The 14,878-nt window shown below is 44.2% G+C and overlaps 1 protein-coding gene across 1 annotated transcript; it reads right to left on the bottom strand.

The window, feature by feature from the left end:
- Positions 1-1,376: 1,376 nt before the first annotated feature.
- On the bottom strand, positions 1,377-14,627 carry DACT2 (dishevelled binding antagonist of beta catenin 2). Its single transcript, XM_033056325.2, is given in 4 exon segments — positions 1,377-4,009; positions 6,436-6,723; positions 8,157-8,289; positions 13,936-14,627. Coding segments are annotated over 4 exon segments (2,778 nt in total). The 5' UTR covers positions 14,500-14,627; the 3' UTR covers positions 1,377-2,216.
- Positions 14,628-14,878: the final 251 nt, after the last annotated feature.

Here is a 14,878-nt window from a genome sequence, read left to right on the forward strand (position 1 = left end):
CAGCCTGAGTTCATTCTGGATCAGCATTTTCATCATGTGTCTGGCAACATTTCTGACGGAGTATTAACAGCCCTAAAGCAGGATTTACTGAGTTGTGGGACCACAAACTTATTATTTGAGCTTACTCTGATAAAAAGGCAGGGAGCTACTGGGTGGCAGTTTTTACCAAGTTTCAGAACACTCCTACCCAGAGCACTGTTTTACTTGAGAACAATTTCCTCCTTCATGAAAAAAACACACTCAAAATTCCTATCCAACCAATAAACCCCACCCCAACATAGAAAATCCCTGGATTAAAGGATCATATGTAACTTTTGACATACTTCCCCAAATGAAACCTTTTGTGTAAATGGAAAAAAGAATCCTTTCATGGTGTAGAAAGTCAACAAAGCATAAATCACTATTTTGTTTGTTCTGTTGCTAGACATGCTGAACAAGAAACCACTGCCAGACCTGTGAAATTCTCCCATTAATCCTACCAGAGTGATTATGTCCAATACTCTTGGAACAATGAAAAAATGTTCAAACATATTTCACTGACTAAATTGTAATGTTTTCCTAGTTACAGTCAGGATGATGTTATGTGCTAGTTAGACTACTTGAATTAAATTACTTTACAAACCTTTTACTTTTCTCCTAATTTTCCAAAAATTATTTGAAAATAAAGTGGTTTCAAAACATAATATAGCTTTCAAAGAACAGAAGGCATTGGGTGAAAGTTGTCTTTCAATGTTTCTGCTTGCTACTGAATCCTTGGAGTAAACAATCACTCTTCTACCCAGTTTCTGCAAAGCACTTACCTTTTGTTTCAGACCCAGAACAGGCAGCTGAATGAGGTAATGCCTATATCTCCTAGGCCAGGAATGTACTCAGACTGAGCACTGAAATAGGGTAGGAGGATAATACCTGCTCTTTTGTAAATTCAGGGTGAACTTCAGCTCAGCTTCCCGATTTCTGTGCTCAGAGGAAAGAATTAGGACTGCTTGTTCGAACACAAAAAATTGACTTCTTCAATTTAGACACTGATACAAAGCTTCACATCAGTGCACTTAAATGAATTCAAAACACATTACGTATACATAAATGTATGTTTTAAATTAAGAGTTTCTTGTGACAAAATTGCATCAGTTTAAGCGAGTCAGTCAAACATGATGTTGTCCTCAATAAAAATACCATTTTCAAATTCTTTCATTTAGAAGCAGGTACTGAAACAGCTTTCCTAAGGTAGAGGGTGAGTGGGCCCTGGTTCTGACTGAGCTACAGGTGATCCTCTGAAAATATAAAAAAACCCCTATGCACAGTGATCATAAAAACACAGAACTGTTTCATATTAGAGACCAGAACAATTTTCTTTAGACATCAAAGTCAGACAAGCATAATTTTCAGAAGTACATTAAATAGTATTTATTGAGTTTGCAATTTCAGGGGCAAAGCTATAATCTCAGTCCCAGCTAATCACACACCATGGCATGTCACCCTCATATTCTTTCATCCATTCAACAAATGAACAATAACATGGAACATCATGAAGAGAGGGGTTGAAAAAACAACCCCATGCTATTTTGAAAAAAAGGAAGCAAACAGAAGTCTTGCTCTCATAAACAAATACACTTGCCTTCTTGATTAAGCACACTATGTTTTTATGGAAGAACAGACTCATACTCCCAATGTTTAGAAGGTATGGGATGGTTGATCTGAAAGAAAGTAAAACTATGTAGAAAACAGAGTTTTTCCATATGACCACAATAACAGCTAGATGGTTAATACAGATTTCAGACTGCAAAGAATTCCTCACAAGAAGGAAGCACACTTTCTTCTTAGCAAGTCCTTGTGTCTGGACTGATTCTGTGGGTGCATATGGTTAAAAGACCACCAAGGGCCTGCCTGTAAAATCTTACAGCAGAGGTTGGTTGTTTTCATTTTCAATTTATGGTGAAGTGGTTTTCATTTTCATTTCATGGTGACCCTTCTGGATAATTAAAAATGTCATTACATAATGTACACAGAGATTCATATTTACAGAATAAATGGCAAAAGAGGGAATTAGATACAGTGACATTTATGTCCAGGCATTAACAAATGAGATCCCTTGTGTAGGCTCAGGGATTATTCATAGTTCCTTTAAGAAAGTCCTTTTCTCTGCACATGAGTCCACTTATTTTGCAAACGAGAGCCAGCAGGATGTCTCACTATAAGAAACAGATGCCTGCTCTCCCTTAAACCATGGTCATGACCTTCAGAGAGGCAGGTTGGAACCTCCTTATCTTCTTCTTTAGTGCCTTTGAAGCTTTGATGCGACAGATTTTGGGCACTGGAGGAATAGCCTTGGAAGAGGCCTGGACAGTCACCGACTGTCTGACTGAACCTTCAGGCCAGATCAGGTCACTTTCATCCCCCTCATCATAGTCAAGAGTGAGGCTGCTACTGCTGCTGCTGCTGCCATCCAAATCGCTCTCACTGGACTCGCTGTCCCCAAAGCAGTTGGCTGTGAAATCGCTGACCTCCCCCTCGCTGGTCTCTGCGATGGTGGAGTGGAAGAGGGATGCGCACTCTGCGGAGTACTCTGAGTGGTCGGACTCGCTTTTGGCACAATCGCCATGGCGCTGGCCCTTGGGGCGAGCCCTCACACTGACAGTGCGCAGAACGCCGGTTCTCCTCGCCGGCTGCCGTGGCGCTCCAGGCCCAAAGCCATAAGACAGGCCTGTCGGCTGGGCCTTGGCAGAGATCTCCACTGTGGACTGCCACTTGCGCTGCTTCTTCCTGTTGGTTGAGTCGACACAAGCGGCTTCAAGGGAATACAGAGCGTTGGCAGAGGCTCCGTACAGCTCTGGCCCGGATGGCACAGTGGGGAGCCTGACCTGCACCGGGAACAGACTGGACTCTGAGCATGACCTGCCAGCCATGTCACCAGAATACGAAGGTCTCCGCATAAGGCTCTTCATTCCTTGTGGTCTTTGGAGCTGATTCCACTCAGCAGGAGGCTTGGTGGCCCCATGGGACCCTCTCACCTTCTCCATGCAGAAGGATTGCTTCCCAGGCCGAACGACCTTCTCGCTGTTCCTTCTCTTTACCTTCACTGCCTTTGTTTTGGAGCTGGCAAACTTTACCCGGACTTGATGGGATTCTGCAGGGACAAACTGAGCGTGAACAAACTCAGCTCGTGCCACTCGTTCGTGACCCCCAGCGTAAGCCAGTTTGGCATTGCCACTCCTTTTGATGGGCAGTTTTTTGAATGGGACAGCTCTAGCATTCCAGGTGTCTGGGCTAGAGTCCTCTTGACACAGCTGTGAGCAGGACAAACTGCGCTCCACACTGCTCTCTGTTGCTTCTGCCAGAGGAGAGCCCCTTGCTGATGACTTGGCAGGATAACAACTATTCACAGCTGATGGCTCTGTGTCAGGCCGAGTGGATGACTGCTCCTCATTCATACAGCTCACGGTCTCCTGCTGCTTGGCACATTCCCCTTCTGGCACCTCTCTTGACAGCTTCCCTTCAGCTTTGTTACTCTCCAGAGAACTCTGTTTTTCCAGCTGGCTACTGCTGCTGTTAATTTTCACTCCACCGGTGCTGGGGGTTATAATGAGTCTCTGGTGCACTGTGGCTGCCTGGCTCTTTGGTGAAACCCACTCGCTGGCCTCAGCCCGACTGCTCCCTTTGCATCTCGTCAGCTGCAGCAATTTATTGATGTAACCCCCTGGCTTGACCTCAGTGGTTGGTCTAGTCTTAATCAAGCTGGGACCTGTCATACTTGGTATAGGTTTGCTGGGAGGAGCTTGGAAGTCAGATTCTGGGGATGTTCCCACCAGGGAGAAAAGGGGACTTTGTAAAGCCACTGCATGGAGGGGGCTTGGGTAAGGATACACATCAATGCCATTCTTGGAGACCAAGTCATTCTGGAATTTGGGGTCCATGCTGAGTAAGTCTCCATTATGGCACAGAGGCAACATGGATTTGGGATCCATTTCTTTCTGAAATCTAGCGTCCGCTGGAATGAGTCTTTCCAAGTCACCTATGTGGTGGGTGAAAATAAACAACCTAATTAAATCACAGACAATTACATTAAACCTGGTTCATGCTAGAAGTACTATATCAGAGTGATAGCTTTCACTAAAATCAGTAGCAGGGATAAAGAAAGTAATTTCAATCTTCCAAGGTCAATGAATTACTTTAAAGTTTTTATCACCTAAGCATAACAGAATTTAAAATGCCTTTTAATGACAATAATAAAACTCTGAACTCTTCTTAGGAAATCTGAACTATGCTACTTGGATGAAAGCAAATCTGTGCATATTGAAAAAAGTTCTAAAATGTCACAGACCAGCAGGAACCAAACTAGACAAAAACAAGGAATTATTTTTATTTTTGAGCAGAGAAGCCATAGAAGAATGGACAGAAGAATCTTTATTTTCAGAAAGGAAAAAAATCTAAGGCTAACTACTCAGGCAAGTGGGAAGAGTAGCCCCTGAACACCTAATCCTGTCTCTTCTGTTCTGGATTACTGTCAAGGGTGCTGCAATTTACTCTTGACTGCAGCATCCTCCTCCCAGAAGCATCTCCTGTGCACAGAGAGGAGTTCTTCCTGTATTCTTGTCTGAAGAAAGGTTATTCCATCCAGACATGTCATTCAATAAAGCACTGTGGTGCTGTGTTACTTCTGGGACCAAGAATACTGGAACCAGGATTTCCCTGTAGTATAATGCAGACTTCAATGCCAACAGATCCTCAGCTAACCAGCACCCAGCTATCCTGGGTGCTTCACGCTATCATGAAACCCAGCCATCACATTCAACCATGTCATCCACAAACTATGTGAATAGTCACATGATAACTATCTATGTCCTGTGACAGGAAGCTTTTAAAAGACTGCAAAAGTTTGGGGTGAAGTGTCCTACCTATGCACAGACCTGCCACAGCAAAGATTAGGATGACAACCTAACAACCTAATGAAAATTCCTTAGAAAATTTGTTTGCAGTGTGTAATGCTGTGCTCTTTTGCAAACAAACCAGGAAGGAGTCAAAAGCATACTGTGCTTGCAATGTCTCAGCAAGCTTTCTGCTTGCCACTGGAAGAAAAGGTAATTGGTTTGTACTTGCAATTTTGTCTAAGGAGAGGAAAAGATTTCTTCCCCTCTCCAAATGATGATTTTCTGAAATACAATCTTTGCTTCCTGCAATGTGGTCAACTTTGTAAGAATTGTTTCCTCAAGATTATAGCCACTACTACCCCACTACTTTTGTTTCTCACTGTGAAGGAAGTAAGAAGCTGTAGCCAGGAAGGACTGAAGGAGGTATGCAGTCTCTCTCCTACACCCCTGCTCAGTATCAGCTATCTCTTTTTGCACAAGTTTATATCAAAAAACCATACAGCCCCTGGAGTCTCAGCAACATGTTTAAAGGCAGGAAAGCTTCTGAGAGAGCAAAACGTCTGCAATCGGAACATGGAAGCTATGGGTCATTAAGCTCAGCTTCATCCCCACCCTTTGACGAGCCTTGAGAAGATTTTGCTTTTATGCTATAATTACTGCCATCCCTTCAGGCGTGTCTACACACCTAAATATAGACTAGGTGGTCTTTGTTTCTGTTCTAAGCAAGCCAGAGGTGAGTTAGCTCAGCTCAAGTAGCTGTGGGAATGATTCCAGAGTGGCACAGTACTTGAAATTATGTTCCCCACAGCTTCCCTGTTTCTATAGTGGAAGTGCTACACATCTTGCTGGATCACTCTAAGAATTGTACTAACACCAGATTGCTTTGAGGCCATGGAAGAACCTGTGATAAGAAGTGATATGATGCCACTTTACAGATGGCAAATGATATTTGGAATATTAATAGACCTTTTGTTGAAGGTATGATGCAAATTCATGGCGGATCCACTTTTAGGCTCATGACTGGTTTCTAGACGGTTAATTAACTTTTCACATTTGTTGTCCCTAAGTGTACATAATAAATCATGAAAAAGAGTCATTACGTGAGTCAACATTAATTTGTGTAAATAGGGAATTTTGAGTTTACTTGAAATCTTTCATACATCCCTGCATCCCTCACACAAGGCATTTCAAATACTCAAACTTTTCTGATTTCACATGAAGGTCATTTAAAAAAAAAGTATCTCAATAATCTTTTACAATTTTCATCTCATACACTACAGTATTTTTCCTTTTCTAAATGCCTAAGTCCTCCTATTTGTTACTGTTTCATCCATATATTTTTTTTATTGATTCACTCTAATATTTGTTACTGTTTAAAAGTATCTGGAGTATGGAGACGAGGGGAAGTTGGACAGCAAATGGTTTGGCTCTATGGTTTTGATCCACTCTCACTTTGTGTATTGAAAATGTGACTATATATTGATTACACATGGCTAAACAAAGTCCTAAAAATAATAACCAGGAATCCACCCTTCTCGTGAATGAAGTATCCAGCTCTGCTATCAATTACCTGTGGAAACGGGCCTTGGTCTGGACCTGGCAGGAGTCCCAGAAACATCTCTGCTAGTTGCAATCCAACATCCATCACTGACATAGGCTCCCTGCTGCTGGAAGCCGGTGGTGTGCACAGTAGTTTCATCCGCAGACTTGGGTCGGTAATCAAACACACTGAGCCTTGCTTTAGGGTGTTGAGAGTTGGGTAAGAGATTGGTGTGGGAGGAGGAGATGGACTCACTGTACACAGAGGTGCAAGAATTGGAGAGTGAACAAGAACCACCATCACTCAGGTCATAGAATCCTGCAGAGTTAAAATAAATAGGATATTTCATATTTACAGCAATGAAAAATGCTCTGTAGAAGAAAAGTGCAGAGAATAAAACAAACATTCATTTGCTATGTGCCACAAGCCTAAATTTATGATCATTTATAAAGGTAACATCAGCAGAGGTATACTCTAATTCAACCAACCTTTATTGGGCTTCTGCATATTTACTTAGGCCCTGAGCCAGCTTGGCACGTGCATGCCTGCTTACTTCTGAGGGTGGGATGGAATGAAGTGCTGCTCCACTTCATGCCCAGTTCTTCTTCACTGGAGAATGTCCTTGGGGATTATGATGCAACTGGTGTAAGACAGGGAGCTCTGACACCACTGTAACTTGTAGGTGTGTACAAGCATGGACTGGATGAGCGGATTGGATAGAGCAAAACCAGCCTGTGATCACAGTTTCCAAGTCTATCATAGCTGGAATGTCTAAGGACAGAGAATGGAGACTACCTTCTCTCTCTGGGTATTGAGATAATTTCCAGTAATTGTGGAAGCATTAAAAAAGGCTTTATATCAATTCAAGGTAGGAAATTTTATTATTCCTCTCTACAACAGACAAGGAATATTTTCTTTTGAACTATGTGCACGTGCCTAAGCGCACTACTCCTGAACTTAAACGCACAACAGAAACTTGCACTTTTTAATATGCTAAGTGCCAGGCTGTAAATCCATATGCTGTATTCAAAAAATAAAAAAAAATCCCTTTGTCTCACTGAAGACTTGAGGCTTTGCAAAAATTCTGTTTAAAAGAACTACTTTCATTATCTCTAACTAGATAACAGAACCGGTTTTAACAGCCATCCTAGCTATAAAAGTCTGCAGTACAGTTCTCTCTGTGAATCACACCAGAAACCTGATACCCAGTATCTTTCTGTCCATGAGAGCTTTACTCAGTTGGGGTGCTTTTTCTGTGTCTTTTAATAGTGCTGTTTTGCTTCTACATAAATTCATTTGACAGGAGCACTGCAATAGTGATTTTCAAAGCCCTAGTGAGATCCAGAACCCTTCCCGGATTGAAGCAGAGTGTTGATATTGGTCTCTTCTCTTCTACTTCTTCTAAGTAGTCTAGCCATTTTACCAATGGTCATTCTACACTGCACAAGGTAATTAGTAAGTAAATCTGTCTCTTTCTCCTTCCAAGTATGGCTACAAGATTCATTAAAAAAAAATTTAAAAATCCAGAAAGAATACTGCTTGAGTGAGTGAGCACTTTCCAACTAAATCAACTTTGCAGGGAAATTCCTAGCAGCTCTGTGAGTCCACTCTGGGCCAGATGACTATTATCCACCTCAGCCAGGGGGCACAGCTTCTGACCAAATAATACAAGATCGTTTTGTTTAGCAGTTGACACTCTTCAGCTCTCCTAGCACCATATTCCTGGGAATAAACAGCCAAGTGCACATTACCTGAGCTGGGCCGGCTGTCACTATCGAAGTATTCACTGGAGGTCTTACTGACATCCAATTTCAGCTCACTTATTCGCTGGTCTAGCTGATCCAGGTGGCTTTTCAAGCCGAGATCCTGTCTCCTCAAACGAGACTAAATCAAGGGAAGAAGGAGGAAATGAAGAATAATCAGTTAGAATCTCAGCAGCAATGCATGAACTCAGGCCATCTGTGCTAGCAAGATTCTATTCTCACAAAGTGTTTTCCTTAGCTAGGTACTGTTGCAGTTAGCTCCCTGTAATGAGACTGACCTCATGGACAAGGACAAAACATTTTGTTTCTTAGAATATATTGTCTTCTGCCCAGCTAAACACATTCTCAAAACTCACCCTGAAGGTACTTACTTTAGCTTTTGGTTTTTCTGTTTCGCCCATGGCAGGAACTGTACCTCTAAACAGGACAGAAGTCTTTTAACTAATCAATATACTCTTATTGCACCGCACTTTGCCATATACTGCCTCTACGAGCAGGAGATGAATGTTATGGGGTGTCTGCATGAACTCCTAAGATCTGCTGGAGGGAAGGAAGCCACTGTGGTTGAGGCATCTTATTGCCCTACTAAGTACAGGCAGCATACCCACTCCAGTAAAACCCTTGGACTTGGTGACATGTTTTTATTGAAAGGATACACTGCAAGAATTGAGACAACTATTTTACTGCAAGTTTCTCCTGCTTGTCTTGTGCCAGTTATCTCCATGCATTTCCTGGAAGGAGAAGGTGGCATTTGAATATGGTGGAGAAAACACTGTATTTAAAGTAAATGGTGTCTCAAGCTTGTGAATAATCCCTCAGAAGCCAGCAAGCAGATCTGTTGCCTCCTGCAATCACTGACCAGGCTTATCTGAGGTAACAGCTCCCGCCGTTGCTCCCCAGTATTTACACCGTCAGCTTGGCAAGGCAGATGGCCAGGCGTGAGGTACCAGCCAAAGAACCACAGTTGGTTTCTGTCAGACTTCTCACATGGCACCTGGCAAATTATCCAAACCCCAGTCACTATTTAGGCAGCTTCTAATTATATCACACCTCACCATCCGTTCTACAGTATTTTACAGAAATGTGGTCTCTTGAAGTTGGTTGTAAAGTTGTGTTCAAAGCCCTCAAGGGGACGGATTTCCACTCAGTAATGGTAAGAAAAACAGCATTCTTCTTTATGTGTACATTTCATATTTAAAAACAAAAGTAGCAGTTCTAGCAGCATTTCCAACCTCAAATATATAAAAATAAAAAAAAAAAACCTAGATCCCTTGAACCAATTAAAGTATCTTAAAAATTAAATGACAGGCAGAAAATCAAGATCAGTATGTGCACAGTTTTGCCTCCTTCCTTTCGTACCAATTATTCAGCTTTTAACATTTACATAGGTTTCTCCATAGCTACAAATACTAAAAGAAAAGAAAGCTAAGATCCTAAGGTAATCAGTAAATTATTAGAAATTGTAAGAAAAAAAACCAACAAATGCCCTGAGTTCCAGAAGAAAACTCTTGGGTCTGGTGATGCTGCTGAGAAAAAAAAAAAAAAAAAGATATTTTTAGATGCTTTTAAAGAGGACTGGAGGAATATATAAGACATAAGAAATAAAGCCCCTTTTTGTTAGAGTCACTCATCTAGAAAGGTTTAAACTCAAGAGGCTCATTACTGCTTCCTAGGAAAATCCATAGTGATTTTCCCTCTTCCTGTTTCACATAAACAAAAAAAAAGGGGAAGAAATGCATAATAAAGGAGATTTTCTATCCCATCTGAATGATGAATGTATGACCTCCTCAGTACTTCTTTATTTTGTGGTAAAAAAGCAAAACCATGTCGTGCCTTCTTCAATCCCACCTACTAAGGAAATCACAAAGTTTTGTTTCCATGGCTGGAATTAATTGCTTAATGATTAATGTTATGCCAGCCAATCCCTCAGTCTGTGGTTTCTGATTAATGACAGAGAGGCCACAAGGCTCTCAGGTATTCAAACATTATTTATTATACCTCCAGTTTCTATCTGCGCTTTCACAGCATTTTAACCAACACACATGATTTACATCATCATTTTAACCCTTTTATGGTGCCTCACACCATTGGGTTTTCATGTTTCCAGCTGCTGACCCAGCTTTGATCTTTCAGTTAACTACTTCTGCACTCTAAGAAGAGAGGCATTCCTCAAACCATTTGGATAAGAATGACTTTTCCGGTGTGTTTGTTTCAAGCTGTTATAGCTCCAATACCCACGCCAGGCAGCACTCAAATCGGTAAACCCTGAACACACTCTTTATTCTCAACATGAATTTCACATGTGACAAAATCCTGCAAGTAAAACCATCTGTTTGCTTTGGGCAATGCACCTGTGAAGACTTCTGGACACTGCACAGTGTGGGACCCAACTTTCCCGATCAAAATGTACTATCAATGGACTACAGTTTTGGGGAGGTAAATCTGGGATACCACCCATTTTTCAGAAGGAAGAACACTCTCTGAAAAGAAGGCTCCTTTACAACAACACAAGCAGGCACCCCAAATCATGGCACCAAAACCCACTGGTCCTACTTGACTATTCTTCTCAACTATTCATCTCTTCAATCAAACTGGGGTTGTTGACACTTCTTGGTTGTAGATTAGCATCCTATAATTCTATTAATCTGACTTCATTCTGGAATGCACAAAACAAAACATTCTTTTCTAGTTTCACCCATCTAGAAATTAATCACCTATGGGTCTTTTTTTTTTAACTGATGGTTCAAAGCAGCCAGTTTCAAAAGAAAATTATTATCATCTATCCCAGCCACACATAATACAGCAAGGTAAATTCCTTCCAGAAGGACCTCTTTCTCTCAGTTGACAAAATTAAAAAAAAAAAAATAATTATATAAAATCCCTGGCTTAAAAGATGTTTTCTTCTATTTAAAATTATCTGAAGGGGAAAAAAAATTGTGTAAAATGCAGGGTACTAAGCGTTTGTTTTTTTTCTCTTCAGTATGTGTCCCTTCTCACATTTTTGTAACATCATAAACCCCCTGAAAGTTTGCAAAACAAAATCATCAGATGTAAATCAAATAAAACAAGGTTTATAAATATGTTCTCTGAGCAAAGAGCTGAGAAAATACTGGATGTCGCAGTCTTCGATATCCACCTACACTGACAGCAATCATAGATTTCTTTCTTTACATTAGCCTGAATTTGCATCTCTTATTTTTCCTCTTTGTCACCATAATACAGTTTGGCTAAGAGAAGTTTAGTACATTCAGGATCTGATAGTGGGTGGCACCACTTAACTCTGCTCCTCTTCTGCTACAGAATTGACCCTGCCTGTGCTGTAGTAATTTGCAGTTGCCTGAAAAGACTTTTTGCCACCAAAAAGAGCCACCGGTTAGGGCAAAACCAGGCATGACTGGGTAGCAGACTGCCCACAGCAGAGTGCTAGAAGGCCAGCTGATTACTGTCTCTGGTAAATATGGTTGGGGAAGAGACTGAGATTCTGGAATGACATACACACGTGGTGCCTATGGCATTTGATGGCTCTGCTCTATTATTCCCTTAAGATTTCTACCTCTGGTCTCATATTTCTCACCCTACCATTACAGAAGAAGCCTGGCTTGACTTTTTATCTGCCTTGTTTCCATGGCTAAGATGCCTTGAGCCACTTTCAGCTGACACAGCTTCCTCTTTTTATATTTTGAGGACCAAATTTTCAATGGACTAAACTGTGACCATGCTAAAGCTCAGGGCTACAGTCCTTGAAATCTGGAGCAAGGTGCACTGCAGGGCAAAGTTACATTTATACTGTTAACAGGTTTCTCAATCTGAAAGTTTATAGAGCAGCAATCACATATGGTACTGTCCATGGGCCAACAACAACAGTTGTTGAAGACATATCACTCCTTGAGCAATGCTGTGCTTTGCATTTTCTGTTGTTTTCTGTTTTAATTTCTTTCCTGTATCATGAACAGAACTTTTATGGATTTTAAGTGCAATACACTGCTCGTGAGTCACTGGGAAATTTTTCAGCCTGGGGTCACGGAGATCCTAGATCTGTGAATACTTCTAAAAGGACTGTGAAAAGCCTGTTTTAAACTGGCTTTACTTTGGTATTAAGGAGATTTGAGGTATGCACCTCTACTCAGATATACATCTGCAATTTCCAGGGGGGAAGAAAACCAATGAAGGTACCAGGAGGCCTGAACAGTACAGTCTGAAAAGCCTCCAGCAACCATGGGTCAATCAGAAGAGCTCTGTGTTACTACTTTAAGCATTCACACAACTGTATTTCTGCTGAAAAACCTGTCCCTGGATTTATGTTATGTAGTTCTGAGTCATTCTTCTCAAGCTTTATGAACACTTCCCTCCCAAGCATCCCAAGAGACGTGTTTCCTATAATTGCACTGGCACCTACTGGCGAAATCTGTCCCTCTCTGGAGGTGTGCAGTTATTCTTGAGTCCACTCAACTCCTGCATTTCTAAAGGGTAGCAATTAAAGGCCATTTTTTCCTTCCATTTTAATAGTGAGTTTCTCCCACGTTCTTGCAAAGCCTTGTAAGGTGCAAGTAAAGTCCTGACAAATTAATCTTCTATTTGAATATTTTATTTGAAAAAATTAAGACAAATGTGTAATTACAGTACAACAGCTGAAATTAAAAGAAGTACAGTCGCTATGATCAGAGCTCATTGTGTGAATCTGTTATCCCACTGGTCTCAAACAGGTAATAGATGCCTTCAATTCTTTTAATTAAATAAAAGGAAAAAGTAAAACCATTACTTAAGATTATCAGTGATGGGTAACAAAGAGGCTGACTGTCCACTTGTCTTGTATTTTCTGAATTTAATGAAGATATGCCTGCTGCTGTGTTTTCACACAGCAGTGGCTAGTTTTCCCTGAGGTTAAAGCCCATTTTATCCTGAGATGCTGCCTGAGAAAGCTGCCTATAGGGAGCGAATAACCATGCTGTTTTCGTATCTGATGGACAACTGATGGCCAAGACTTGCACCAGTACAGCGAGGGAAGGGATTCTGAATTAAGTCTAAGTTTACTGAAGTGTATGATTGCCTGTACTAGAGATTAAAGCCCTTTACCCTTTGATTATTGTCTCACCTATGAACCTCGTTTCAGCTACAATTCAGAATTGTTTTTTAGTTTCAAAAAAACCCCTGTGTAAGCGGTCAGTGTAACACTTCAAATACAAGGTCTGGCATTCAGTTATTCTTCCCTTTTGATCACACAACCCATGGAAAGAACAAAGTACTCCTGTCCCACGAAGCGTTTCCTTGCAGATCGACTCCCACGGGCACACATCGGTGCGCGCTCACAGCTGGAGGCGCAGCGGTGTGCGCGCACACACCCACCCAAACCCCCGAGCGCTTATGCAGGTGTATATTATGTATATGATCTCCTATGCAAACGGCTGCTGCCACGGAGAGCTGAGTTTAGTTAATCATCGCCTACTCCTCAGCTCCGCTGAATGAGCGGTGCCGGGTTAACAACTTCTCGCCAGCGCTGCCGCTGGCACGGCGCCCGCCGCGGGCCCGGGTGAGCCCCGCCGGAGCCGCGGCAGCGCCCGCCCCTCGGAGCGGCTGTGGCGGGGCTCGCCCCGACCGCCCCGGGCCCGGGAGCGGCGCAGGGGTCGCGGCTGCAGCGCCCTGCCCGCCGGCCCAAGGGGAGCCGGGTGTCTGACAGCCCAGGGGCTGCCGCCCGCCCGCCCGCGCTCGGCACCGCCGCAGCTGGGCGCACGGAGCGGGGCGTCCCGTGCCGTGCCGTGCCGTGCCTTACCAGCTGCTCCTTCAGGGCGGAGAGGGTGGCCTCCAGACGGTGCTCCTTGCTGTGGGCCGACAGGGGCTGCTGCTCTCCGCCCGCCGCCGGCCGCTGCGGCATGGCCAGGGCGGCCCGCACCAGCTCCCGCTGCTTCTCCCGAAGCACCTGGAGCTCCTGGAGGCCGGCGAGAGCCGCCTGCAGCCTCTCGCCCACCCGGCCGCGATCCCAGCCGCCCGGCCGCGGGGCGCCCAGCAGCATGGTCAGCGCTGGGCCGCGGCACCGGCCATGGCAGGGGGGCGGCGGGGAGGATGCGGGGCTGCTCCCGCCCCGGGCCGTGCCTGCGCTGCGCTCCGCTCCGCCGCTGGCACCGGAGCGAGTGAAGCGGAGCCCTAGCGGCTCCTAGGCTTTTGGAGGAGAGGTGGGGACGGGGGAGGGAGAGAGGGAGGGCGGGAGCGAAGGGAAGAGGCTGCGGCTCCAGGCAGCGCCGGGGCCACCTCTCGGCTGGATACGCGGGGCGAGGAGCCAGTACCGAGCGGTCCCTCCGCCCCGCGGGGGGGCGGCTCCTGCCTGCCCCATCCCCATCCCTTTCCCTATCCCTGCCTCTGCCCGGGGCTGCCCTCGCCTCCCCCTCCGCCCCGGCGGCCAAGAGGGATGGGGTGCCCGCCCTCTCCCGGCGAACCAGCACAGAGCGCTGCGGTGGGAGCGCCCGTTCCGGCCGGGAGCGAGCCCCGGGGATGCTGCGGACACCGGAACCGAGCCGGTCCTGCTGCTGCCGCGGGCAAATAAAAGTGATGCGAGGATATGGTGCGAAGGAAGCTCGCGGGTATGATAACAACGCTTCCCTCGCAAGAACGTGGCGCTTGTGGCTCTATCCTTTCTCCTCCTGGCTGGTGGTGCCTCCTGCCAGTACAGGCACAGCGCTGACACTCCTCATCTTGCTTTCCAGAAACCGACCCAGCTG

Source organism: Catharus ustulatus, chromosome 3 (assembly GCF_009819885.2).
Source record: "Catharus ustulatus isolate bCatUst1 chromosome 3, bCatUst1.pri.v2, whole genome shotgun sequence".
Lineage (NCBI taxonomy): Eukaryota > Metazoa > Chordata > Aves > Passeriformes > Turdidae > Catharus > Catharus ustulatus.